Here is a 25,495-nt window from a genome sequence, read left to right as displayed (position 1 = left end):
TTTAGGGAACACCATTCGGCATTCAGTCTTTTATGACCTCTTTCCTCCTTTCCTTCTCCTCCTTCTCTCTCTCCCTTTCTCTCTCTCTCTTTCTCTCTCTCTCTCTCTCTCTCTCTCTCTCTCTCTCTCTCTTCCACGGTGCATTTAAAACGCTCATTGCCCTCGTAATGAGAAGGGTCAAGTCAGACGGTTAGGTCTGGCCAATGTTTGCACGTCTGAGCGTGAGAATGCTTCAGCATTCTTCACTTCTCGGTGGCTGTAACAGTCAGAGCAGAACTGTGATAAGTACAGGGTTTGGTGTATATGCGCGCGTATGTGTCTCTCTCTCTCTCTGTGTGTGTGTGTGTGTGTGTGTGTGTGTGTGTGTGTTGTGTGTGTATTGTGTGTGTGTGTGTGTCTGTGTCTGCAGCTCTGCCTCGCCCCTTTAACGCATTCCACTTTCGCTCGACTATCTCGCCCACGCACTCGGCATGTGACTGCCAATGACAGGAAATCAAGGATGTCAAATTCTGCTCTCCCTGCCTCTCTGGCTTCCAGTCCCGTGTTACCTCTCCGGCCAGCCTGCCCCCTTCTCTCTCTATCTCCCTGGGCACACCAGCAAGTCTGCCAAAAGGACAGTCACACATTCAGGTTGATATCTATCCATGACAAGTCACGGTTCTAGATTATATTCATCGTTAATTCATCGCACACAGACCTCTTGGAGAGAATAGGATCTTTGCAACATCCAGCCCAAAGAGAAAAGGAGAGAGAGAGAGAGAGAGAAAAGGAGAAAGAGAGAGAGAGAGAGAGAGACTAGGTGGAGTAGAGGGCAGCACACCATATTTTGTCTGTGAGCAATTTGTTGATGTCAGCTCCGCTTGGCCCACGGCACCCCTCCCTGCTGTGATAGACGGCGGATCGACACAGTGTGGAGACGGGCCAGTGAGGGCCTGCATGTGTGGAAGAAGCCATAAGGGCCCCCGCCGCGTGTTGCCCACAGTGTGTTGCTACGGTGCTTGTTGACACAACCGAGCCCCCGCGTGTTGCTTCAGGGCTGTACCTCCTCCACCTCTGCCTCCCGACGTGCCTGCCCTGCATCCATATCAAAACAGCCTCGTGCGTCGTGTGTTGTGTGTTTGTTCTGTACGCCCACCTGGTTTACCTGTTGCCTGTTGTGGGGCTATGTCAATAAAAGGTGAGGCAAAAGAAGTGGCAGCTCAACTAGACCAGTAACTGACGCTCAAGCTCAGTTGCTAGCCAAACTACAAGTAAACAAGGAATGTAAATGTCAAAAATTTAAATGTCAGCATACCTTTCCCGGAATACCCACCCTTGCCTTGAACTGGATTAAACTAAAGCTTTGCACACAGCAATGACCTGGATCACATGTGGAGTGTCTTAAAACCATTGATGTGTGGAACAGGCTACAGTATATTTACATTGACATTTATTCATTCAACAGACACTTTTATCCAAAGCAATTTACAACAATGAGGAATAACATTCAAGCTACATTGCGGACGAGACGTATAGTGAAGACGACATTGTTTGTCTATGTGAATGATGGCAGAGTTCTCCAGTCCTCCAAACAGGATCTGGGGCATGGCCACATAGGAACCGATTGTTAGCCCCAGAGATGAGGTCATGTTCCAGAGGTGTGACAGAGACCAGCTCCTCAGCCCTGGCCGGCTGGTGAATATTTCTCTCCGTTTGGCGATAATAAACAATTTTTGCTACGGCAAGTGCATTTGGATGACTGGGACATATTTCAGTGCTTCAGACACGCACATGCGCGTGCACACAGACACACACACACACACACACACACACACACACACACACACACACACTCATGCTCAGTCATGCTTACCCCACCAACACCCCACTGCCACACACACAGTAAGACTAAGCACACCCCCCCACACACACACACACCACATGAGGGAACACACACACAGGCTCCCACACAGAGAACACACAAATATGCACATGCACACACCCATACACACACTCTCTCTCTCACACACACACATATACACAAAAAACACACACACACCCACGCACTTGCACATGCACACGCACACACACACACACACACACACACACTCACACCCTCAAACCGTCTCCCTGTGAGTCCTGGTGCTCCCTCACGTGGCACCACCCTGTCTCCTCCCCTATAGGCCGGCCCGACTGAAAGACACAGTGTGTGTGTGTGTGTGTGTGTGTGTGTGTGTGTGTGTGTGTGTGTGTGTGTGTGTGTGTGTGTGTGTGTGTGTTTCTGAAAAGACACAGGGGGGGAGACCAGGCCAAGTTTTAACTCAGATGATGTAATCTAAAGGAACGTTTTTTTTCTCTGCTACCCCCCCCCCCCCCCCCATACACACACACACACACACACACACCCTCTCCAAAATATGAACCACACTATACAGACTCCTGCATTAGCCTCCAGACTCTGTGAGCTAGATGTCTTTTGGCTCTGAACCGTTCATCTGTCACCAGACTGTTTAAGTTATAAGAAAAGCCAGATGAAATTTCTTTTGTCTCCGCAGACATACAGCCGCGCAGATGCACTTTATAGACATATACAGTTAGCAGACGCATACACAGACGCATGCTTTGAGCTGTCAGTCGCTTTCGCTGTCTGACTGCCAAAAAAGGTGTGCAGAATCCGTGCGACTATCCCAGCATCCGACGAACACATGTACTGTAGCCATGTGTTGGGATGTGTGCATGAGCGCCTGAGGCCGTCCTTTGATTCGAGTCCAGGTGCATGTAGTTGAGTTGAAATGATGGAGGAAGACAGTCATACTGAGATCCTCACTGAAACCATGTGTACAGTAACTTCTTGGCTTGAATGAAACTCTCGGAATGAATGGGTCTCGGAGCATAAACTAAAAGTGAAACCGTCGGGAAACTTAAAACAAAGTGCAATTTCCATACTTGTAAAGATAGAGCGGCATCTCGATTCGTTTAGTGCTAATATAATTCAAGTTACCTGTGGGCGTTTATGACTGTTATATCTAGCCATAGATAGCTGATATGAGTTTTCTTTTCAGGGTTTAGCTATGGGGCCTCATCAAAGGAAGAACTGTGGGTAAGAGTGAAAGTGACTTTCTTGGTTGCCATATAATAAAAAAACAAAATACAAATTCCAAAACTTGCATAAGGAAAATATAAAGCTCTTTGTTGATCCATTTTATGAACCTTTTTGGTGATTCGTATATGACCTTCAAATGATTATATGGACATTTGTACGGATAAGGTAAGCATACACAAAAGGCAAACTTGGAGAAGCAATAAAGTGAAAAGCAACTTTTTTCCCCTTTTTCTCTCAGTCTCTCCCTTCAGCATTATTAACAGTGATTAGTGATGTGGGGGCAGCCGGTGGGGTAATTAATGATGCTTTTACCCCCCCTCTGCTCCCTCCCCTGCCACCCCCCCCCACCCCCCCCACCCCCCCCCCCCCTCCCCGCTCCCTGGTCCCCTTCCACCACCCGCATGGAGAGTGGTTCATTTGAACATGAATGCGTGGAGCAGCTGCCACTTAACGTGCACAAATGGGAGACGTGGCCGCGCACGCAGAGAGAGAGAAAGAGAGAGAGAGAGAGAGAGAGAGAGAGAGAGAGAGAGAGAGAGAGAGAGAGAGAGAGAGAGAGAGAGAGGCTGAGCCACCGGGGGCGGTCAGGGGGCCGGATAAGCGTCAGACAGCTGGAGCTGGACAATGTGCTCTCAGTTATTCATTAATGCTGTTAATGAACGCATCGGGCACCGGCAGGGCGGCCTGGACAGTTTGGGGACTTTCCATGGGCCCAGCAACAACAACAGAAGCAGCCGCGCTGCAAGGCAGCAGGAGCAGCGAGGCAGCGTGTAGTGGGCAGTGGGGTCCAGTCCTAGCCAGAGAGGTCCTGACCCCTGGGTGGCTCTCCATTTGCTGATAGCCCCTCAGCACAGATGAGAAGAAATGGGGGGAAGGAGAGAGAAAGAGAAAGAGAGGGAGGGAGAGAGAGAAGGAAGGAGACTGGGGCTTGGTTTTAGGGAGAGAGAGAGAGAGAGAGAGGAGGAGAAGGAGGAGAAGGAGGAGGAGGAGGGAGGGGGAAGTGGCCTGGAACAGCCTTTTAAACAGTGACAGTTACGGGGAGCCAACTGAAAATTTCATAAATTTGATACATTAATCCTCTTCGACTGGATACAGGAAACGCTTATTTTAATGCCCCATATGGTGCCACACAGGGTTTTAACATATCTTTGCCAAGACTGGGAAAGTAGGAGGAGGATATAGCTCTAATTAAAAGAAAATTCATTTATTTTTCTAGATCAGACCCCCTTAATTCACTATGTCATCAATTGAAGAATCCACACAAAGTTTCCATCAAGACATCCTTCATTAATGAAAACTGATTTTAAATTGTGAAACCTTTATATTATTCTTTTTCATTATTCACTTAGTAAGAGGACAAATGACGACTCAGCAGTCAAGAGGAGGAGTATAGACTGGTCTCTTAGTCATCAGTCATCAGAGAGACATGTCATTTATGTCACTGAACATATGACCTTGTGTGTGTGTGTGAGAGAGAAAGAGAGTGTATGTGTGTGTGTGTGTGCGTGTGTGTGTGTGTGTGTGTATGTGTGTCTGTGTATGTGTGTGTCTGTGTGTGTGTGTCTGTGTGTGTTGAGAGTGAGTATGTTCAAGTCACACAGTGAGTGTGAGTGAGTGTGTGCTGGAGTCACCATCTGCAGAGGTGGCAGGTGTTCCTCCTTTCTTCAAAGAGCAGGTTTTTTATGTCCCTCCTCAAGTTAGTTGCTCGGTTTCCATGGAAATGCCCAACAGAAAGAGTCTTGTCTTAGGGGGCCTGCACTGGGGGAGGCTTTACTCTCTGCCTGTGCTGAGGACTAGAGCAAGGGAAGAAAGAGAGAGAGAGAGAGAGAGATAGATAGAGAGACAGCCTTGACTGAAAACAACCTAGCATTGTCTGCTAGTTTGATGTTCAGTTTAAATGCAGACGTTCTCAGCGGATGTGGACTAAAGCCCTGACACACAGACCCTCTTGTGCTGATGGACTCCACCAAGTTCGATGGCCTGAAGTCTGCTCGATCACTGCTGTCTGGCAATACCTTTACATTGTATATTACCTTTACGATGTAAAGGTAATCACTGAGAATGAATAAATAAATAAACAAGCCCCCCGCCTCTCTCTTCAGTCTGCAACAATTAGGTTGAGTGCAAAAAGCACACTCTGGGGGCGACAATGGCTCTAAGTCCTCGTTGAGAGGCGTTATTCCTGTTTGACTTGAGTTTATTTGGATTGCCGGCGTCGCCATTGTTCCTTGATTACCTAGGCTATAAGCTCTCACTGGAGTGAAGCAACATTCCGCGAGATAGAGAGAGAGAAAGAGAGAGGAAAGGAGAGAGAGAGAGGGGGAAGGAGAGAGAGAGTGACAGAAAAGGCACACCCATGCGTAGGTGGAGACAAAAGGGCAGTGCTTTGTTGCCAGCGCTGCGGGTCTACAGGTGTGAAAGGGGATCTGAGGAGCCGCCACCACTGGGGGCCACCGCTCCCTCAATCTGGGGCTGCGGAGGAGGTCGCCTGACCTGGGATGCAATCTGGTCCGATGAGGAGAGGGGAGGGGTGGGGGTCGGGTGGAGGGGTGAAAGAGGTAGCAGGCCAGTCACCTGGCCCCTCTCGTCTCTGCGCCGCTGGGAGAGTTTAGGTGTCTTTTCCCTCCGGGGATGGGACGAGGGGGTACGGGAGGCATCGGCCATCACCATCTGTCGCATCGCGTTCTCAAGTGTCCTCTCGGCCGTCTGTGCTCTTCTTCCCAGCGTGGGGAATGGAGGAGGTGGTGGCGTTGGTGTTAGCGGCGGTGGTTGGGGTGGGGGGGGGGTTGGAGAGCGACACTGTATCGCCTGACCTTTTCTCTCTCCGCACGTCCACGGAGGGCTGACACCTAATCAGCTCGGGGCAGGTCTGCAGATGAGCCGACATGTGGCCGAGAGGACACCAGGGAACCTGCGGTCAGGGATCGAGTGTCACGGGGGGAGCGGAGTGGCCGCCGCCACCGCCTGATGGCTTTTGCACATTAAAGGGCTACAGTCATTTGTAACCTCCCCATTCAGGACTGGACGAGACCAGAGAAAGGGGGAGGAGGAGTGGCTGGCTGGCTGGTCTGCCCTGTTATCTTACCGTCCAGGGCAAATGGTTTGCTCACTGATATCACTTTATCCGCTTGGCAGACGCGGAGTGATGCAGCACAGCTTTTATCAAGGCACAATTGGACGCATGGCCTTTTCATATCCATCTGTCTGCTCGGGGCTTATCAAAAACTGCCATTTCACCTCAGTCAGTGTAATTTCAGCCCAGAGGGCAAGGGGAACCACAGTACAGCTGAGAGGGGGACCTCACAAACAAGCCTATCTCTCCAATTATTACAGCAGTCGACTTTTACTCATTGTGAGGGCATGCTGATTACTTACATGTTTCTGTGGAAAGTCTCAGAGGGCAGACTAGTGTTTTTGAGTGTTTTAAATACTTCAATAAGGTGATAATTAACCTAACCACAAACAATTCCCTTTCATCTTTAACCAAGACCAAAACACAAAGACACAGGACTGAGCACAAGAAAGCTGTTTGCTCTCTTTTTAATTGTCTTCCTTTGCCAAGTTTATATGTTGTCTGAGTGGCAATCACCATGCCTGTTGTAGGATATCATTACATATCTGCGATTACAGGATTATCAAAGATTCTCTGATCGACGTGTCATGTGTATCTTATCAAGGACTATTTCTCACGTGTCTCCTATAACCCTTTCATGATTTTAGTCAAGCACGTCATCCTGTCTGTCATCAATACACAATACTTTAGCATCTCTTGGAATGACATGTCACCTCTAGTCTGAGTGTGTGTGTGTGTGTGCGTGCGCTTGTGTGTGGTGTTGGGGGGGAGTGCATACTTCGCACCAAACTGATTTTAATTGGGTTGTTTTCTGGAATCCTCCAAGTATGCATACTAATGTAGTCAGCCTGGCTAATGGCTATCAGCGCTCATTTGAAGCGAACAATAATGATGTGTAAAGGAAGAAGGTTACAGTTATTGGCCGGGAGTACATTGTCTATGGTCCATGCTTTGTGATGCTAATGTTGAATTTTAGGGTTGGTGAGAAGGGGGGGGGCTACAGGGACGGGGACTGTATTGCCACACAAACTTCAAAACTCATTTCTGTTTTGGTCACCCCCCACCCCTCTTTCTATACAGTTCTCACTGGTAGCAGCTCTGCGGCGTTTCTATGCACCTCTGGACCATAAAATTATATTTATGCAAAGCGCTTTGCGATGGCCCCCTCCAAGACAATTTTGTTTAGGAAGCATCAATTGAAATATTCTTATCCTAATGTTCTGCCCTCTCTTTCACACAGCTCCTCTACATAAAGCTATGGTAATGGGGCATGAAGACATGGCTCTAATGGATGTCTTATGAAGATAATCTGAAGGCAAGCCTTGTCATGTTTCTGACAAAAGTTCTGAACCATGCCCATAAAGAGGTGTGGAGGAATAAAGAGCTGTCCACAGACCAAGGTTTTCACAGAAACCTTTTTATATGTTTTTTTTTACTATAAAAAAATTACTTTGTTTTTTGGTATAACATTTTTTTATTTTAAATTTTAAATTGAATAGATTTTAATATCTACAGTTAGACAACATATTATTTTCCAGATAACTCTGTGACTGTCATATTCAGTCTACATCTAATTTAAACAAAATAAACATTTATAGAAAAGCATTACATGAAAAGGAAATAAAGAAAGCAGAAGTTATTGTGTCTATGGTAAAATGATGGCACTAGATAAAACAATACAGTAATATAACAATAATAAACAACAATAAAGCAATAAAAAGAGAGATTAAAATGATATTTTAATGGATAATTCAATTGATTTTCTGTTTAATTTGTGTTATTAGCTATTTCAATTCAGCATCACTATATGTACATTCAATTTGATGATTTAATCAAAAATACATCTCTATTACAAACCCATATGTGAAAAAAACACTTTGTTCTGAATTTGTCACTTAAGACACATTTCAATATTTCATATTTAAGGATCTGTGCATATTTTTGACACATTCCACACTCTCAATTAAAAATCATACAGTCATTACAGTCACAGGTCATTACAAACCTTAATGTGGTTCAATACATATTGTTTTCAGTTAATTTTACAAACATTTGTACAAAATGTAATTTAGTCGACAATGTGTATTGAAAATACATACTTGCGCCATTTGTCTACTATTGATCCAATTAAGGTGTTTTATCTAGAAGCAGACAGCATAAAATTATATATCTAACATTAAATCATTGACAGTCGAGACTTGAACCTGGCCTTCAGGTATACATACATTTGACAGTCGCCTCTCCCAACATCGCATGGTTAACAAACTCCTTCCAATGCTCATAAGTCGGCTGTGGGTATCCAGTAAACTTTTCTGCACTCAAAACTTTTTTGAAAGCTGTGACGATCCTGTTTTTGACACTTAAACAAAACAAAAAAAACTATGAATGGTAAAGAACCAAGAGGCAGCACAAGCAAAAGGAGGCGGTTTAGCCTTTGTAGTCAGTGAGGAATGCGGAAATGTTCCTGCCCTGTGTCAAACCTCTCTGAAGGGGGTCAAGGCACATTGAGCCAGCGTGGGAAAGCGTAGAGAAGACGGAGCTCACAGACAAGCATTGCATATTCTGGGATTGATGGGAAAACCATAATGGGGGGAGCAGAGACACAGTAACGCGAAGAATATATTCAGCTTCATACAGTGATCCCTAGGAAAAAAGCAACAAAAAAAACGCACTGCATAAGCTGCGCACACTGATTTGGGCGAGGAAAACGCACCCCCCTCCCTCTCTCTCTTGGTAGTTGATCTATTTGAGTTGCAGTGGTGGTACCGCTGGAGGATGGGGGCTCGTGCGTGCACCATGTCTCTACCTGTGTGGCCCTGAAGACGGACAGTGAGAGATCTGTGCCGTGTTTGCAAACATCGGCTTGCGAAGACACCGGTTCCTCATCGCCTGTTTCAGAAGAACAAGTCACAGCAGAATTTTAAGTAAATAAAAAAGGTAAAGTTTATTTGTGCTCGGGTGAATTGCAGAGGCTTTGTTGCATTATATGCACGTGCATGTTCCTTAGAATAACTTTGGTGAACTGGGATTTTTGTATGGAAGTTTGTCTTTAGAGGTTTAATTGTAGGGTAAGCCCTACTTTGGGGAAAGTTGTACCAAATAGTTTTATTTATCAGTATTGCACATATTAACATGCATTTTGTAATGACACATGCTGTATACTCCTTTACCACACATGTGGTTTCAACTGACAATTTACTGATATGAAAAGTTTACACAATGAAATCACTAGACAGCCACGTGCTCAGGACTGTATTTAACCAAACAAGAGACTTTATTGCAATGAACGCACCGGAGCTATAGTGTTAACCAACAGACTTATGTTATAAAGTTCACTGATGTCGAATTTATTTCTTGATTTAATATTTTGAAAGTTTTTGTTTACAATATGCTTTCATGCATAATACACGCTATGTTTGATATTCGGCAAATGTCTAGGTTTATCTAGTCATTATTTGGACATGAATAGATATTTATATTTTGCCATGTGACTCCAGATGTTTTATGGGGAAACAGGACATGACTTGACATGGGTAATTGTTTAAAAAGTGGGAGTGGAAGAGAGCAAACTCGAGGTTAGCAGTGTCCAGAGAGGGTAAACAATCGTTTAAAGTCCGCCTGTTGTGTGCCTATTTGTGATAAATCCGGTTATATTTGTGTTTACCTCCGCTTCCTTTGTGCTTGCTTCACACAGACTGTAGCCTACACGTGCCAGAGCCGTTTTCCCAATGATGCCCCTGTAAAGAATCTTCGTCGGGATTCCCCGCAGCAGGCTGCATTGAACTGAGGAGCAATACGTTTTTAAGATGGACAAAGAAATAGTCGGTCAGTCCTATGAGCCTGTTGCCGAGATAGGTGAAGGTGCTTATGGAAAGGTGTACAAGGCTCGGGATTTGAATAATGGGGGTCGCTTTGTCGCCTTAAAACGAGTGCGGGTACAAACAGAGGAGGAAGGGATGCCTCTCTCCACCATTCGCGAGGTGGCAGTGCTGAGGCAACTGGAATCCTTTGAGCACCCCAACGTTGTCAGGTAAGGTGGGGGTGCCCTGATAATGTGTGTGGGGGATATTTCATGGTATCGTAGTTTGCATATTACTGTGGCTGCAGTTTTTGGATATGAGTGGATCCTTCAATTGTGCTTTCCCCAGACTGATTTATGTATTTCCTGTACTGGTTTAGCCTCAGTTGAACTCATATCAGAGGGGATTTTACAAAATCATGGAGCATGCATCTCTTACCATCAAACATTTTGATTGGTACAGTCATACTCGTATGTTGTGTTGCATTATACTGTATTCATATTATATGTTAGACTAAGCCATTATAGTGACACGTCATTGCCTTGCCATGCACCACCATGCCATATCCTAGATGTTGTGAGCATGAGGGGGTGGTTTGATTCCCCCAATAGTAGATATTTTACTGGGGGTGGGGATCCTTTTTGGTTAAGTGGAGACCTTTCTGGGTCTTTTCTTATTTGGAGTAGAATTAATGACCCCCTCATGGTGAGGTCCAACCTGGAATTGTTTTAGGGCTGTCCTCCAAAAGCCCAGCAGCCAATGAACTTTTCATCTGCAGCTAAGTAGTTCCCAAGTGCTTCCTATAGAGTGTAGATGTATGGATGGATACATAGATAGATAGATAGATAGATAGATAGATAGATAGATACTTTATTGATCCCCAAGGGGAAATTCAATATCAGAGATCAGGACCAAAACTTTAACATTACAAAATGAGTCCTGATGACAGATGAGTCCTGGCAACTCCACTGCATGGTCCTCTCCATTACAGGTGGAAGCTCTGTCTTGCCATTATGCTCCATTGTAGAGCTGCTTCAGAATAATTTTTTTAATGGGTTCAAATCAGCACGACTGACCTGTTGCTCATCCATGGACAGTGGGAAGCTGCAGATTCTGAAGGACAAGTGATAGCACTTTCATTCAGCCTGTGCTAAGAGTGCGTCATACAGTGACCCCGCTCAAGGTCCAACCTTGCCGTTGGACGTAAATGGGAGATGGAGGGCAGTTGAAAAGTGTCTGATTATACACATAATATTTATTTGCCAGCCAATGTCAACTTGGGACAAGAGCTTTGACCAATTGGCTTCCATGTAAATGTGGTCTGCAGTTCAAGCATAACCTAGCCTTGGTAGGTTCCCACTTTTACTTGTATGATTTATTTGTACATAAGCATAAAACTAAAATTAAAGATAATTTTGTGCACACATGGGCTTGAGATTCTTAAGAAATGCATTTTTAGACTTCTTAGGTTTTTTTTCAGTTCTTTTTTCAGTTCTTTTTTCAACATGTTCTACTGTTTTACTGACCTGATGTACACTTATGCAGGAATGGACAGATGTCACAGGCGAAAATTGGGTCAGAATGATTTTTTTAATTGTGTGAGATTCAATTGTTTTGTGACTAGCAACCTATGTCCATCCTCTGTCCAATAAAGTTCTATTTACAGAACACACATATAATAAGCCTGTAATGGAGGCCTAGGCTGTAGGTTCACAAAAGAATGACAATGTCTTCAAATCAGTTGGACTGTTACTTAGGTGGGGGAGTTGGATATGTAGGGAATGAAACTCAACATGAATAGATAATGTATAAACCCCTTCAGCCATAGTGTAAACCACCATCCATTGGCAGATAGACATCATATTTTTGCATGCTTTTTGCAAATCATAATTCTGTTAGGCTTATGCTGCCAAGTTATAGCTTGTAGCTAAACAAGATTTTTAGTGATGGCAATACGGAAATAGATAGATCCTATAGATTGTTTATCTCTTAACCAAAACATGGTTAGGGTGAACAGAACTTGGTGAGGTGAATTAGCCTATACTACACAAAGATTGCTAGTAAGTATTGTCATGTTATACCAAACAAACCCAGAGAAGGCTTTGACCGCTGATGTTTCTGATAGACTATGCTAATCTCATGCAAATAGAACAAATGGACTGATGAGTTTTAGGTTTTCCATGAGCTGTATCAACCAGCAAGTTTGCAACTTCATCTGATTTTCCTAGATTTTCCACAGCAAAAACTGAGGGAGCAAAAATTTAATCTGAACCAAGCCCCCCACCCCCCCAACCCCACCCCGACGCCAGCCCTGGTGTTACCAAAGAAGGAAGTTGTAATCTACACTAAATGGAGGCTCTGTTCCCTAATGCTAACCAGCATGGAGGCCCACTGATCCTTAAGTGCTGTTCTTTTTGGGCTGGCCTAATGTTACTACAGACAACCCTTGGATGTTTCTAATGAGAACATTATTCATTCCATATGGTTTATGGAGGCTCCATTGTACAGAAACAATTTGGTTCCTTGGAGTTCTTTTCTCCTTTTTTTAACCCCATGTTTTCAAGTGGTAGCTCCTTCCATGATGTCATAGCTAGTAATGAGGATTGACCATGAAAGCGTCTTTCTGTAGACCAGGGGATTTAGCCCCTGGTTTGTGTGACCAAGTATATTGAACCTGAACTGAGATCCACAGTTTTTCACAACACAGCCAAGATGATTTGTCATTCGAAACCCATTTCACATGGAGCAGGATTAGATATCTTTTGCAAATCCACCCAATGCCTCCCATGTATATGACTTCTCTGACTGAATGTATGCTTAGGCTTATATGTAAAATCTCACTGTCATTTATTACATGTGTATTAACGCTCACACAGTATTTACTGGTCATGTTGTACACTATGCATTACACATATCCAAGTATTGGTCACCAAGATCATTCAGAATACCATTTTTTTTGTATTTATCATTTCATTGGTAATGATGTTAGGGTGAATGCAATTGCTAGATTTTACTATTTATAGGTAGAGATGAATTACATGGACTCTAAAAATAGAGTCCATAGAGATACAAGTTTCCTTTTATCTGATGGATTGGTGCGAGATACAACTTCACCCATGGTCACCATCACATACCCTACATAGGTTGCTATGAAACATTGCGTGTTACCATGGTTTGACAAAGAGAATTTCCTGGTTCTCAGTCTGAAAAGGAGGTTTTAAATAGCTTTTACCCAAAAGACTCCACTCTCTCAGTCCATGTATTATTATGAATTAGTTCATGGTGACCATGTTCTCTTGCACAGGTGCAAACATCAAAAAAACCCACCTGGAGAAATATAATGCACACTGCACAGAAGAGCATACCAGTTCAAAACCTCATGTCATTAGCATATTGGATTAGCAAAGACATTCATACCATTCCATTGTCTGTACTCAGAACATTCATTAGGATTAGTGAAAACAGAGAACACCTTTCTTTAACAATGTTCATTGTTGGACGTGGAGCAAATCAGTTCATGCTTGAAACATTAGGCCAAACCCGGTAGCATGCACACTGACTCAGACTCTGTACTGCTGTGGGCTAAAGCTTTTGGGGTTGTTAAAAACTGTTGCATTCCTCACATACTCTGCAAAGGTGTAAGTTAACTGGGATATGAAGGGGGGAGAGATGTCCTGTAGCCAAGATGATGATCAGTCACGGGGGCTGAAGCCGCCTTGACTGGTTGGCTCTTTTCATTTTGCCAACAAAGCCTCAGTATTTGAAGCATAGCGGACATTCTTTCAAACCATCAGCACAAACTAGTCTGGACAGTGACCTGACACAACCAAAGAGCCTTTTTTTTTGTACAGTGAAAGTGGATTATCAAAATCAAATGATTATTGAAATGAAGGCAGGCCGCAGAGAAGTGATGTCCTGGCATGATATGAAGTGCTCTTTTCAATCACAATTTGATCATTTGGTGAAGACCATCTTACATAATTCTTTTTAGAAACAGCAGGACCTAAAGCAAACCATCATTATGTGTTTTTCTACAGAGCAATTTTATCATTATATATTTTTGAAATGTTACATTTGGATTTGTTGATGATTCTTTTCTATGAATGGCACTGACGCTGTAGTATATTTCACTTCAATTCCTACAGTAAATGAGACTGAAAATGGTGTCGGAATCCATTTAAATGAACTAGCCTCCACAAAATGGTGTAAATAGCTGAGAAATGCCACTGCTCTCATTTCCTCCAGGCTCTTTGACGTTTGCACTGTATCCCGAACCGACCGAGAGACCAAACTGACTCTGGTGTTTGAGCATGTGGACCAAGACCTGACCACATACCTTGAGAAGGCGCCAGACCCAGGGGTACCCCCCGAGACGATTAAGGTACTACCCGCTAATGTCAATTTGCTATGCTAATGACCTTCAATGAATGCAAGGACTAAGCTCTCAAGGTCTCAGACTCTCTCCCAGAAAGTGCCGAAAGGTATGGCAAGCAGCCGGGGCGACTTTTTGCAGGAGGTGCCTTGGCTTAGCTCGCCCAGGCAGATGTAGTACAGCTCTCCCACACATCACAGTGAGCCTGGGCCTTTTGAAGACCAGTCCATGTGGTAGATGGGCTCCTAATTAGAGGGCCAAGCCCTTGTATGCTTCTCTATTTTCATTCTGGCCTCTCTGTTTTTTTCAAACCGTGGATTGGGCCGAGGAATGTTGTTTCAGTGTGTGGGTGTGTGAGTGAGTGTGTTAGTGTGTGTGTGTGTGTGTGTGAGGGAGAGCGAGTCTTGGTGTGAGTGTGTGCATGTGTGTGTGTGTGTGTGTTAGCATGTGTGTGTGTGGGTATATGTGTGTGCACCTTCAGTCACTATCCCAGTAGTTCACATTTCAGGCCAAGCAGAATAGTGTTAATGGAAAGACCTTCCGGCTCAAAGCAGGCTGTTGGTAGCATTCATTCAGATAGACTGGAGCTGCTATCAGTCTATTAGGGATCCTGTTGTGTGACAAGTGACACAGAGATCCCTTTCAGGATGAAAAAGGTGCGGAACGGAAGTTCTCCAAGTTCCACTCCATCACCTAGAGTCACAGAGTCTATTTTTACCTGTTCCCACACTTTGACTTTTCAGTCTTTTCTCCCTTACCTCAGGCTTTGGGTTTTGTTACACTGTCGTATGGGAAAGCGTTCTCAGTGGCTACTCCTCTTCAAATTGATTGTTGCCGACTGAGTGTTGATTGACAAAAAAATCCCCCTTTCATAGAAAAGTTTTGCTACTTTTGTAGCCTAAACCAGCTTATTACAGTGAACAAGGAAGATGAGTCACCATTTGCCCTCATTTCAATGTCATTTTTGCACACATAGATAGTATAATGGTTAAGAAAAAAACAGCAACCTAAAATGGGAAGTGTAAAGGCTCTATTTTGTTTGTATTAAGTATTCTATTTTTGTAAGAGATTAAAAGTATTATAGATATTCATGACTGCAGTCATCGAAGGGAAATGGAAATGTCTCCCCTCCATTCCAAAAAACCCTTGACACTCGGTCAGGAAATCAGTGATGTGGAAACGTGGACGAAAATGTCCTCCTACTTCAGACTACAATGACTCCTTTAAACGGAGAACAGGGGGAACCTGCCCATATGGCAGAGTGGCCCGGAACTGATCCAGCCCCAATCGGGCCCGGACCCGTCCCAGTGTCTTCTCTCTGTTGACTGGGGTGGAGGACGACCAGAACCGAGAGTGTATATACGCGAGTCACGGGAGGACACAAAAGACTCACTTCAGTGTGCGTTTGGTGGAACATTTGAAGCCCCCCTGTTCCTCATAGAGAAGCACCTCCATGCCAGCAATTAGAAGGATCCAGAAGCTGGTTGGCGAGACCACCCCCTCCCCTCCCTCCCCCACTGAGTGGTGCCAATTTAGCTGTGTGCGATCTGGTGCCACCGGACCAGTTCAGTGAGGACAAATGCTGCCGATTGCCCAAAGATGGTGGCCACAGTCTGCCTCCCTCTCTTGAGCCACCACTTGTTTCTACTCCTAACCCTTTTTGACCCCCTATCCCATCCCACTCCGCTACAACCCTCCCCATGCCCCCCCCCACCCCCCACCACCACCACCCCACACACACACACACCCATTCCGACCCTAACCCTCCCCAAATCGCCACAACTTCATTTAGAGAGGACACCAGATTGCAGAGGCCTTCACCCCCTACTGACATTAAACCCACCCCCTCTGCCCCCCTCACCCCACCCTCACCCCCCCCCCCCCCCCCCCCACACACACACACACACACCACCCATCCTGTCCACTCCTGCCCCATTTTAGACCCACCACATGGTAATTGATGAAAGAGGCCCCAGGAATGAAATGAGCTGGAAGGACATCAAGCGGCTCCCCCTGCCTTGGGGGAGTGCGGCTGGGCTGGGCTGGGTTGGGCAGGGCTGGGGGCCTCGGCGGGCCCCGCGCGCCTTGCAGGGCCCCGTCTCCAGGGTCATAAAGGGGAGCTTAATGAAGCGTGGGGAGGGAATTACACTAACGCTAACAGGCAGATGTCCTGCATTGTGCCCGGCCACAATAAACAATATGGCCGCCTCTCCAGTATTAGCATAAGAAAGAGTTGGGGAGGGAAAGCTTTCTCTCTCTCTCTCCCTCTCTCTCTTTCTCTCTCTCTCTCTCCCTTTCTCTCTCTCTCTTTCTTTCTGTTGCTGTGTTTTGACTGCTTTTTTTAAGGTTTGGTTTGGACGCTGATGGTTGAGGGAGTGTTGGGGTGGTGAGGACTTTTTCCCCCTTCTTTTTCTTTTTCTATTTCTCTTTCATTCGACTCTGAGTTTCTGCCTCAAACCAGCCACCACTACCCTCCTCCAGCCCCCCCCCCCCCCCCCCCTCTCTCCTTCTCTCTCTCCTTCTCTCATTCTCTCTGGTGGGTTGGTGGGGGGGGTGCTATGATCAACAGGTGTGACTTGGGTCACTCTTTTGTTCTTGTCTGGGGTGGGTGTGGAGAGGGAAGCACTCCTCCCCAGCAGGGTCCTTTCAGGTGGACACTCGAGTGTCAGTCAGCCACATTCCTGCGCTGAATGGACGCGGTGTGGGCCCCCGCTCCGCTCCACTCCGCTTGGGCCAGTGTCCCCGCAGGCTACCCGCAGCGGCAGCCCTTCAAAGTGCTCCTGGTCTCTCCACACAGCAAGGGGTGTTAGATTACACCACACACACACACACACACACATACACACACTGTACACAGAGACACACACACAGACATACATGTATACTGTATATACAAAGATACACAGAGAGAGAGAGAGAGAGAGAGAGAGAGAGAGAGAGAGAGAGAGAGAGAGAGAGAGAGAGAGAGAGAGAGAGAGAGATACTGTACAGACACACACACACACACACAGGCAGACATACATGTATACATATGCAATAACATACACACACACACATACAGACAGACAGACACACACACACACACACACACACACACACACACACACACACACACACACACACACACACACACTCAGGAAACCCCCAGCAAGTCTGAACTGAGATGGTCAGCAATATGATTGGATTCATTGTCCTCCTTTTTTTGTGAGAGGAGTGTAGATATATATCTCTGGAGGAGGAGATTTCATTAGGAAGCAGCTTGCTCACACTGCACTCATCCTGACTGTAAACGCCTCAGCAAATCTGCTGAGTACAGCTGTCATGGGTTAGCTCATGGATGACACACAATAGGCCCCAGAAATGTTTGTGTTTGTCCCATAGTCACCTTCATGAGATAATCTGTGTTTGTGTGTGTGTGTGTGCGTGCGTGTGTGCAGGAGCACGCGTGGGCGCGTGTCTTTTTGTCTTATTTCCAATGGCGTCAAAAGGAAACATGGTGAAATGGCTATGTAAAGCAAACTTAAAGGAACTCAAGGGGTGGGGGATTGATGGTGGTGGTGGATATGTGTGTGTGTGTGTGTGGGGCGGGGGGTGATACCATTGTGTCAACCCCCCCAAAATAACTGCCTCCTCTTCCACAGATCCCTCGGTCTGTCAGGTCATGGCTGGGGGGACATTCAAAAAGGAGGCCTTGTTTATGCTCGCAACGCGCGGCCTAGGACCCCTCTCACTCACTCACACACACACTCACTCACTCACTCACTGACTCACTGACTCGCTCACTCACACAAACATACTCAAACACACACACACACGTTTCCTGGGCCCTGATCCCCTTTCTTCACATTGTGAGGTGTACTGCACTGCCACCCCCCCCCCCCCCCCCCCCCATCCCTACAACCCTCAACCCATGATACTCTCACCCCCCCACCAGCCACCCCCCACACCCCCCCCCCCCACACACACACCACTCGCACCCCACACCCCTCCACACACACACACAACCAGCATGGCCGGCCCCGCGCCGTTTGCAAATGCTTTCTGCTTGAGTGTGCACACCATTGTTTCAGCGGTTTTAATCACTCACCAGCTGGCTGGCCAGTGAATGGGAGCTGTGGGCCCAGAGCCATGTCACTTGTGAGGTCTTGGACGTGGGCTTTTTGGGGGGTAAGACTGGACTGCTGCGGGCGGCACAGGACGGAGTGAAGTGAATTCGTGCAGCAACTGTGACCGCCCCCCCTCCACCCCCTTTCTCCCCCCTTCCTCCACCCCTCGGCTCCCCAAGCCCCCCGAACCACGTTGACACCGCCACAACTCTAATAAACACTTTCTTTCTCTTTCTATTTCTTTGTCTCGTGTGTGTGTGTGTGTGTGGTTTTTTTTTCCGTTTTGCTTTAGTTTTTTCGCGCTCTTTTCCCCTCCATGTTGTCAACCGCTTGTTGACTCCTCCACTATCGCTTAGGCTTGCCCCTACAACTGCCACAACCACCATGGCCATCAGGTTCTCCTTATGTCGTTATGCAAGTTCCACAAGAGGAAATGGCCGTTGAGCCTTTCAGCATATTCGATCTTTTCTTTCTTTCTCTTTCTCTCTCCTTCTCTCCCTTTATTTTCCCCCTTCTCTCTCCCACTCTCTCTCACTCCCACTCTCTCTCACTCCCACTCTCTCTCTCTCTCTCTCTCTCTCTCTCTCTCTCTCTCTCTCTCTCTCTCTGAGTGCCTGTGGCATTAGGCTCTGCTCTCAGGCTGTCCCTGAGACCCCGAACAAGTGGATCCACAATTAGCCGGCGTGATCCAGAGACGGCAGCTGCAGGGAAACGGAGGCCCGCTGAAACTGGGCCTCACGGCTGCGAGGCTTTTCCTGCCTCGGCGCAGCCGTGTCAGTTATCAACATCTGCCACACTCCTGCTTTTAAAGGGACCACAGTCTCTTAAAAAAAAAACGAAAAAAGAAAAAGGAATAGAAAAAACAAACCTGTCTTTCCTTGCTTCCAGTCACTACGAGAGCGCTAGTGTATCAGTTAGCAGGCGGAAACAGACAAAACCAGAGGAGTAAAAAAAAACAAGGGCTATTCTGGTTCTGCATTCTGGTTTGGCTGCTGCAGTTTAAGGGATTTCCTAACCAGTCAATCCAGAAGTTTCATTTCATATGGTGCTTTGAGAGGCTACACGTCTGAATACAGACTAATGCAGTTTTGATTAGTGTATGCAATGTCAGCCATTTTGTTTGTCATACAGTTGTAAACACCACAGGGTTCTTACTTCTGTAAAGGATGCTGAACTCTACACCGACTTAACACTGACATGACAAATGTATGCAATTACAACAGCAAGTAACAATGAGTAGCATTTGTAGTTGTTTTGTAAGTTAATTCTTATTTATTATCTTTTTCTTCTTCCTGTTCTGTCTCTTTTTCAGGATATGATGTACCAGCTGCTTCAGGGTCTGGACTTTCTTCACTCTCACCGTGTTGTGCACAGAGATCTGAAGCCACAGAACATTCTGGTAACCAGCGGTGGTCAGATCAAGCTGGCTGACTTCGGCCTGGCGCGAATATACAGCTTTCAGATGGCACTTACCTCAGTGGTGAGTACTACCTCAGCCCCCCCCCCCCCCCCAACCCCATAGAGGGAGCTAACTCTGCATAAAAAAAGGCAGCCAATAGGTCCCCACAAAACTAAGCACAGAAATCTGTCAGTGATCCATCTCCATGTAAGTAAATGGACTCTATTCAAGTGCATACTAGGTCCTGGCTCTCCCTGGTGTAGTCCTCCAAATCCATTCTATTAGAATAGTGGGATTTCTAAGGAAGGGGATTCTAAATATAGCAAATGTCTCATAAGCATTTTGCTCCCACATCCCAAAGACAAAGGGTTGTTCATCAGGGACAAAAGGCTTGCTTGAGGCCTTTCCTCTGAAAACCTGATCCCTCTTTCTCCCTCTTTCTCTCTCACTATCTCTCTCTCTCTCTCCAATCTTATCTCCCTAGCTGTTGTTCTTTTTTATCACACTGTATTGTCTTTGATCTGTCAGCTTTCTTTCCATTTCTCGTTCCATATGTTTGCAGAGGCTGTCTATGTTGGCAAAGTTCTCTACAATAATATTCAGATCTTTCCTCCATTGTTGGCTTTTGAGGAATGTGACACATGTGGCAGACGGCGAAATGATTGGTCGGTCCCTGGAGACTGGCGTGGAAAGCCACCAATCAGATGTGACAAGCGTGAGATGGCCACCAATAAGACAGCAGTCCAAAGAGCCTTGTGCACGTAATCTGTAAAGTGAGAATGACAGCGGCGGTCGGAGAGGCCCAGGATTCACGAAGGGCTCAGGTGAAATCGATCACAAGATCGGGTCGGGCCGGTGAATTCCTGCGGCCCCTGCTCTTTGAAGTCCAAGCCTCTCGCGGAGGGTTCTGATGTCAAGAGATAGGCTACATCGTCGTCGTCGTCTGAAAGGACTTTGTATGGGTTTTTTTCACCCTCTCTTTCGTTCTTTCTCTTGCTCCTTTGTAGAGGACGACAGGGACAAGACCCTTCAGTCTGCCGTACCTTTGGGAAATTAGCAACCATGCGGTTCTTTTTGTGTGGAACTAGCACAGAGCTAAAGTAATAATACTGTAACATCAACAACATATCTTTCCCCAATCTGTTCAATCTTGTAGTCAACTATATGTACACAAATGTTTGCTGTTTACCAGAAAAGGTCATCAATTGGTACCTTAACAGTGAACAACTTGAATGACTGTGAAAGATGAAGAGCGGCTGTGAATTCATTGTTTCCGTGTCTGCCTCGTCTGCCTCGTCTGCCTCGTCTGCCTCGTCTGCCTCGTCTGCCTCGTCTGCCTCGTCTGCCTCGTCTGCCTCGTCTGCCTCGTCTGCCTCGTCTGCCTCGTCTGCCTCGTCTGCCTCGATGGGTTTACGACGATCCCTTGTGTCATTTGTGTGGTTTCGGTGGTTTTGCGAGCGATACGACTCTGAGCCGTTGTGCAGCAAACCCAACGACCTTCACTAGGGCTGCGCTCATTTTAACTTGGGTCACTCATGTGTGCCTGCCCTACTATCACCTGGGAATCCACCCGAGACACCAGAAAGTACCTCTGCACTGTTCACAGCTTTTGTGGGTTGGGGAGGGGGCCGTTTGGGGAGAGCCGAAGACAGAGTAAAAGGAGCTTGGTAGATGGAAGACGGCATCGTTACACTAAGAGACTACGATACTAAGAGAGATCAGGTGAACTGTGGAGCTGAAAGAAGTGAGTTTGGAGAGGGAAGGGCTAAGAGGAAAAGAGATTGTGTGTGAGTAGAGATAAAGACGAGAGAGAGAGAGAGAGAGAGAGGAGGGGGGGGCAAAGAGAATTGGAGATCCTAAGAGAGACGGAGGTGTTCAGATAGTAGCGTGTGAACCGACGCTCGGGCATACGGATCTCTGTCCTCCCTGATTGGTTTCCCCTCCTGGAATCCCCCGATCACCTGCCCTCCCTTGCAGCCAAACCAAACAGACAAGAGAAAAAGAAAAACAAATTCCTCTTTTTTTCCCTAGCGTTACTGTACACCTTAAAAAATGGAAACGGTCATAACGACGACATGAAACCTCCTACCCTCTTCCACAGTGAATGGTGGTGGCCACCCCCGCAGTGCAGTCTTAGTAAACCACCAGAGAGTATGCTGCCTAGTTTTACCAGGTGAAGAGCTTTATAGGGGAATTGGGTGCATGTGAAAGGTGTGTGTGTGTGTTTGTATGTATATGTGTGTGTGTGTGTGTGTGTGTGCGCACGATGCACGTGCATGTGTGTTAATGTGTGTGTGTGTGTGTGTGTGTGTGTGTGTGTGTGTGTGTGTGCGTGCGTGCGTGCGTGTATGTGTGTGTTTGTTGTATGACGCATACCCAGCAGCAGGCTGTCCTGTGAGAGGTGGCCTGATTCAAATGAGGCTGGTCTGAGGTTGTGATACATTCATGACATGACTCGGCTGAGGGGAAAAAAAACATAAGCAGCAAATTTGCATAAGGAGCTCTGGTGGGGATTTTTCTCTAACTGAAATGGCAGCACTCTGTCATCTCTCTTTATGAGAAGTGTGTAATTTATCTCACGTTGGACCTTCTTCTGTGAACCAGGCCATTGTTCCTTCCATAAATGTGTAATGAATGTCAAGGGCCTTCACTGTACATGTCTAACAGGGGCTTTATGTTGCAAAGAGGACCACCAGCCAGCTAGAGAAAACAAAAGTTTTCATGACATGTTGGAATTTCTTTTTACAAAATGGCCTTGGCTATTATTTTTCCATAATCTCCTTTGGCCTGATGTTTGTTGAAGACTGACTTCTAGTCACCCCACTCTGCGCCACACCCCCCCCCCCCCCCCCCCCCCCCCCCATTCCAGTCACCATGACATGAGAGAGAGAGGGAAACGGCAAAAAGCACGACAATCCCAGACCACCCATCTGGCAGTACAGAGTTAGAGATTAGCATGACCATACAATTCTCCTGGGTCCTACTGCATTGTGCCGCATTCAGATGGACTCCAGCCCCCCCCCCCCCTCCTCGCCCCCCCCCACCCCCACCCCAGTCCTTGTCCACGTCGCCTGATTGACAGCCCTAAGCTTCTGACTCCAGGAATGAACACAGTGGTGGCAGCAGCGATGGTGGAGGCAGCCAGTGGCAGCGGCAGCAGACAGCTTGTTGGGAACACTGTAGTATCTGAAAGGGAACGAAGGGCTTGAACCCAGGGGGTCACTCCCATGCACCGACTGCCACAACTCACTCACGCAACGTTACACGGATAGATTTGCATGACATGGCCTAATGAAGATAAGATTGGGATCTTTTCTCAGTGCGTTACACTTTTTCTATGCTTAATTCATAGTGTTCATGTACCATGTAGGGAGAAACAGTCATTCTATCAGTTCATGCCCTCAAAAAAAAATCTGTATGTGACAGAGTTGTTGACGGTATATGTTATGCTTTGAGTCATGTTTTTTTCCACTTTCATCTTCACATATATTTTCCCACCGATGTTGATCTTTTCTGATGTTGCTTCAGTCCATCTGTTTATACAGTACTTCTATAAGCCAGTGGCTATATCTAAGGTCCATGTGGCTCCTGTTACTGTAGTTTTATTAAAACAAGCATGGCAACAGGTTTTCCACTAATGAAGCTTGAGAGGAAGATGGCCTCTTCGTGAGTACTGATGTTTTCAAGAGCTTAAGGAAAGCACTCGTAACCACATTTGCTGACACACCACAACTTGATTTGGGGAGTGTCAGCTATCGACATTGAAATTAATTGACACTTTTCAGCCACCTCCGACTTTCTGAAGAGAAAGGACTTCTTAGGTGTAGGCTAGAGGTCGAAAAACACTCTACCGGACTCGGCAAGACCAGACCTGATGGGACCTGGGAGAGTCAAGTGTCTTGACACTTCGGCAACACTGAAAAATGGACTATTCACACATGAATCTTTGGCACAGTCAGAGTTACAGCGTCAGTTGCTGGGGTCAAATAGGGACTCAAAATGGCTCCATCTATCACATTCATTGGCTGCAGGGCCAAACTTGCTTGACCTGATACCGGAGAAATCGACCAAATCAAAAGACAACATCTTTTGTCAAGCATCTTTTGAGTTCTACAATTCCTTGTGATTCTAAAACAAAACAAAATGGATGATATCTTGAAACTTCACTCCTTCAAAAAAACATTATAACATTATTAAATATTATAATGCAATTCTGAGTAAAAATGATTTATAATATTGATTGATGCGACATGAGATGGCTGTATTTTGATTACCTCCATGACAGAAATCCTCCTCTCCTGTACTGTCCTCAGTGTACTTTATGGACGTGTTAGCGTGTCTCCAGCCTTGGTCCTTCAGGCATGGTGCCTCTGTACCTCTGAGACCACAACTTTCACACAGTCCCCCCTATAAACAGACTTCTAAGGTAATGCCGATACTATGTTGTTCAAATTGATTTTTGTGCCAATAGCAGTCATTGTAATAGGAGACAGACTGGATTGTCCCATGAAAGCGATTAAGAGCCTGGCTCTGTTAGCGTCATGTGCACCACATTGCACATGAAATTGGATTTGGGAACAGCAGGGAAATGCCACTAATAATTTATATCCAGCTGATTATAATTGCATATTTTGGAGCGACCAGAAATCAAAAGAACCATCCCAGAGGAGCGTCTCAGAGAAGTTTCTTCCATTTTCGGGTTTCTTTCTTTTCCCCTCCTGGGTAGTCTCAGAACCTGTTTTAAGCGCATTCCATCCCATGAGGGGCTAATGAATTACTTGCCGTGTTCTGCAGCAGCACCATGCTGTTTGTTTGCAGGGCCCGCAGTGTCTCCAGACCTCAGTGCCTCAAAATGTTATCAGCCGATTCCTCCAAACCATATTTAGAGCACACACCAAAATAGAATCTGTCTGCTGCAAATTTTATTATGCAGAGAGAGCGAGAGAGGGGAGGAGAGAGAGAGAGAGAGAGAGAGAGAGAGCCTTCAAGTCATACAGCTGTTTTGCAACAGGAGAAGGGACTTGCTTAAACTCTGCTCTGCAGACATCTTAAAGAATTGCCGCCCCACTCAAACCCCACCGCCACGACCACCAAAAACCCACTCTTCCAGAAAAATGTCTCTTTTTTGTTGCTTTTCCTCTTCCCTGCATACCACAAACTCCAAAACAACAACTGCTGTGGGAGTCCTTTGGGTCTGTCACTTCCTTCCCTTCCGACGATGGAATGAATTCCTCATGTTGGCAACACCTACAGACCACCGCCTGAGCTAGCTATCACCCCCATGTCTGCCAACATCCTCATTCCTCTTAAGTCCCATCATCCTGACAATCAGGTTTCAAAGTCAAACACTGAGTTTAAAATGGTTCACCTATTGTTCATGCCAGTTATTGCCATGTAGTAGGACACATGTCGTTTTGCATCGCTTGCCCAACAAGACAGACACGGACAGGCCATTTAAGAAGATGCTGTGAATGGCTGTGCAGGAGATGTGTGCTGCTGTGATGGGACTGCATGAGGAATGTCTCACTGAAACACTACTGGTTACTTCAGGCCAGTGAAACAAAACTGAATGTAAGATGAGACGTTTTTGAGATGCTTTGCCCAACAGAGTTGTCTTGCTTCTTGGTGCATGTAGTTTTTTGGTCTTTTTGGAGAGGTTTATG

At 46.1% G+C, this 25,495-nt stretch overlaps 1 protein-coding gene across 1 annotated transcript in view; it reads left to right on the top strand.

The window, feature by feature from the left end:
• Nucleotides 1–8,427: 8,427 nt before the first annotated feature.
• Nucleotides 8,428–25,495, top strand: part of cdk6 (cyclin-dependent kinase 6) — a 41,099-nt gene continuing 24,031 nt past the window's right edge. Inside the window, exons 1-4 of the mRNA XM_042075893.1 lie at nt 8,428–9,092; nt 9,850–10,185; nt 14,201–14,336; nt 19,746–19,913. Coding sequence (XP_041931827.1) covers nt 9,962–10,185; nt 14,201–14,336; nt 19,746–19,913 — 528 coding nt within the window. The 5' untranslated portion in view covers nt 8,428–9,092; nt 9,850–9,961. The remainder of the gene's footprint in view (nt 9,093–9,849; nt 10,186–14,200; nt 14,337–19,745; nt 19,914–25,495) is intronic.

The sequence above is a fragment of the Alosa sapidissima genome, chromosome 21, assembly GCF_018492685.1.
Source record: "Alosa sapidissima isolate fAloSap1 chromosome 21, fAloSap1.pri, whole genome shotgun sequence".
Lineage (NCBI taxonomy): Eukaryota > Metazoa > Chordata > Actinopteri > Clupeiformes > Clupeidae > Alosa > Alosa sapidissima.
Note: the sequence above shows the minus strand (reverse complement) of the source record. Positions and strands in the feature narration are given on the sequence as shown.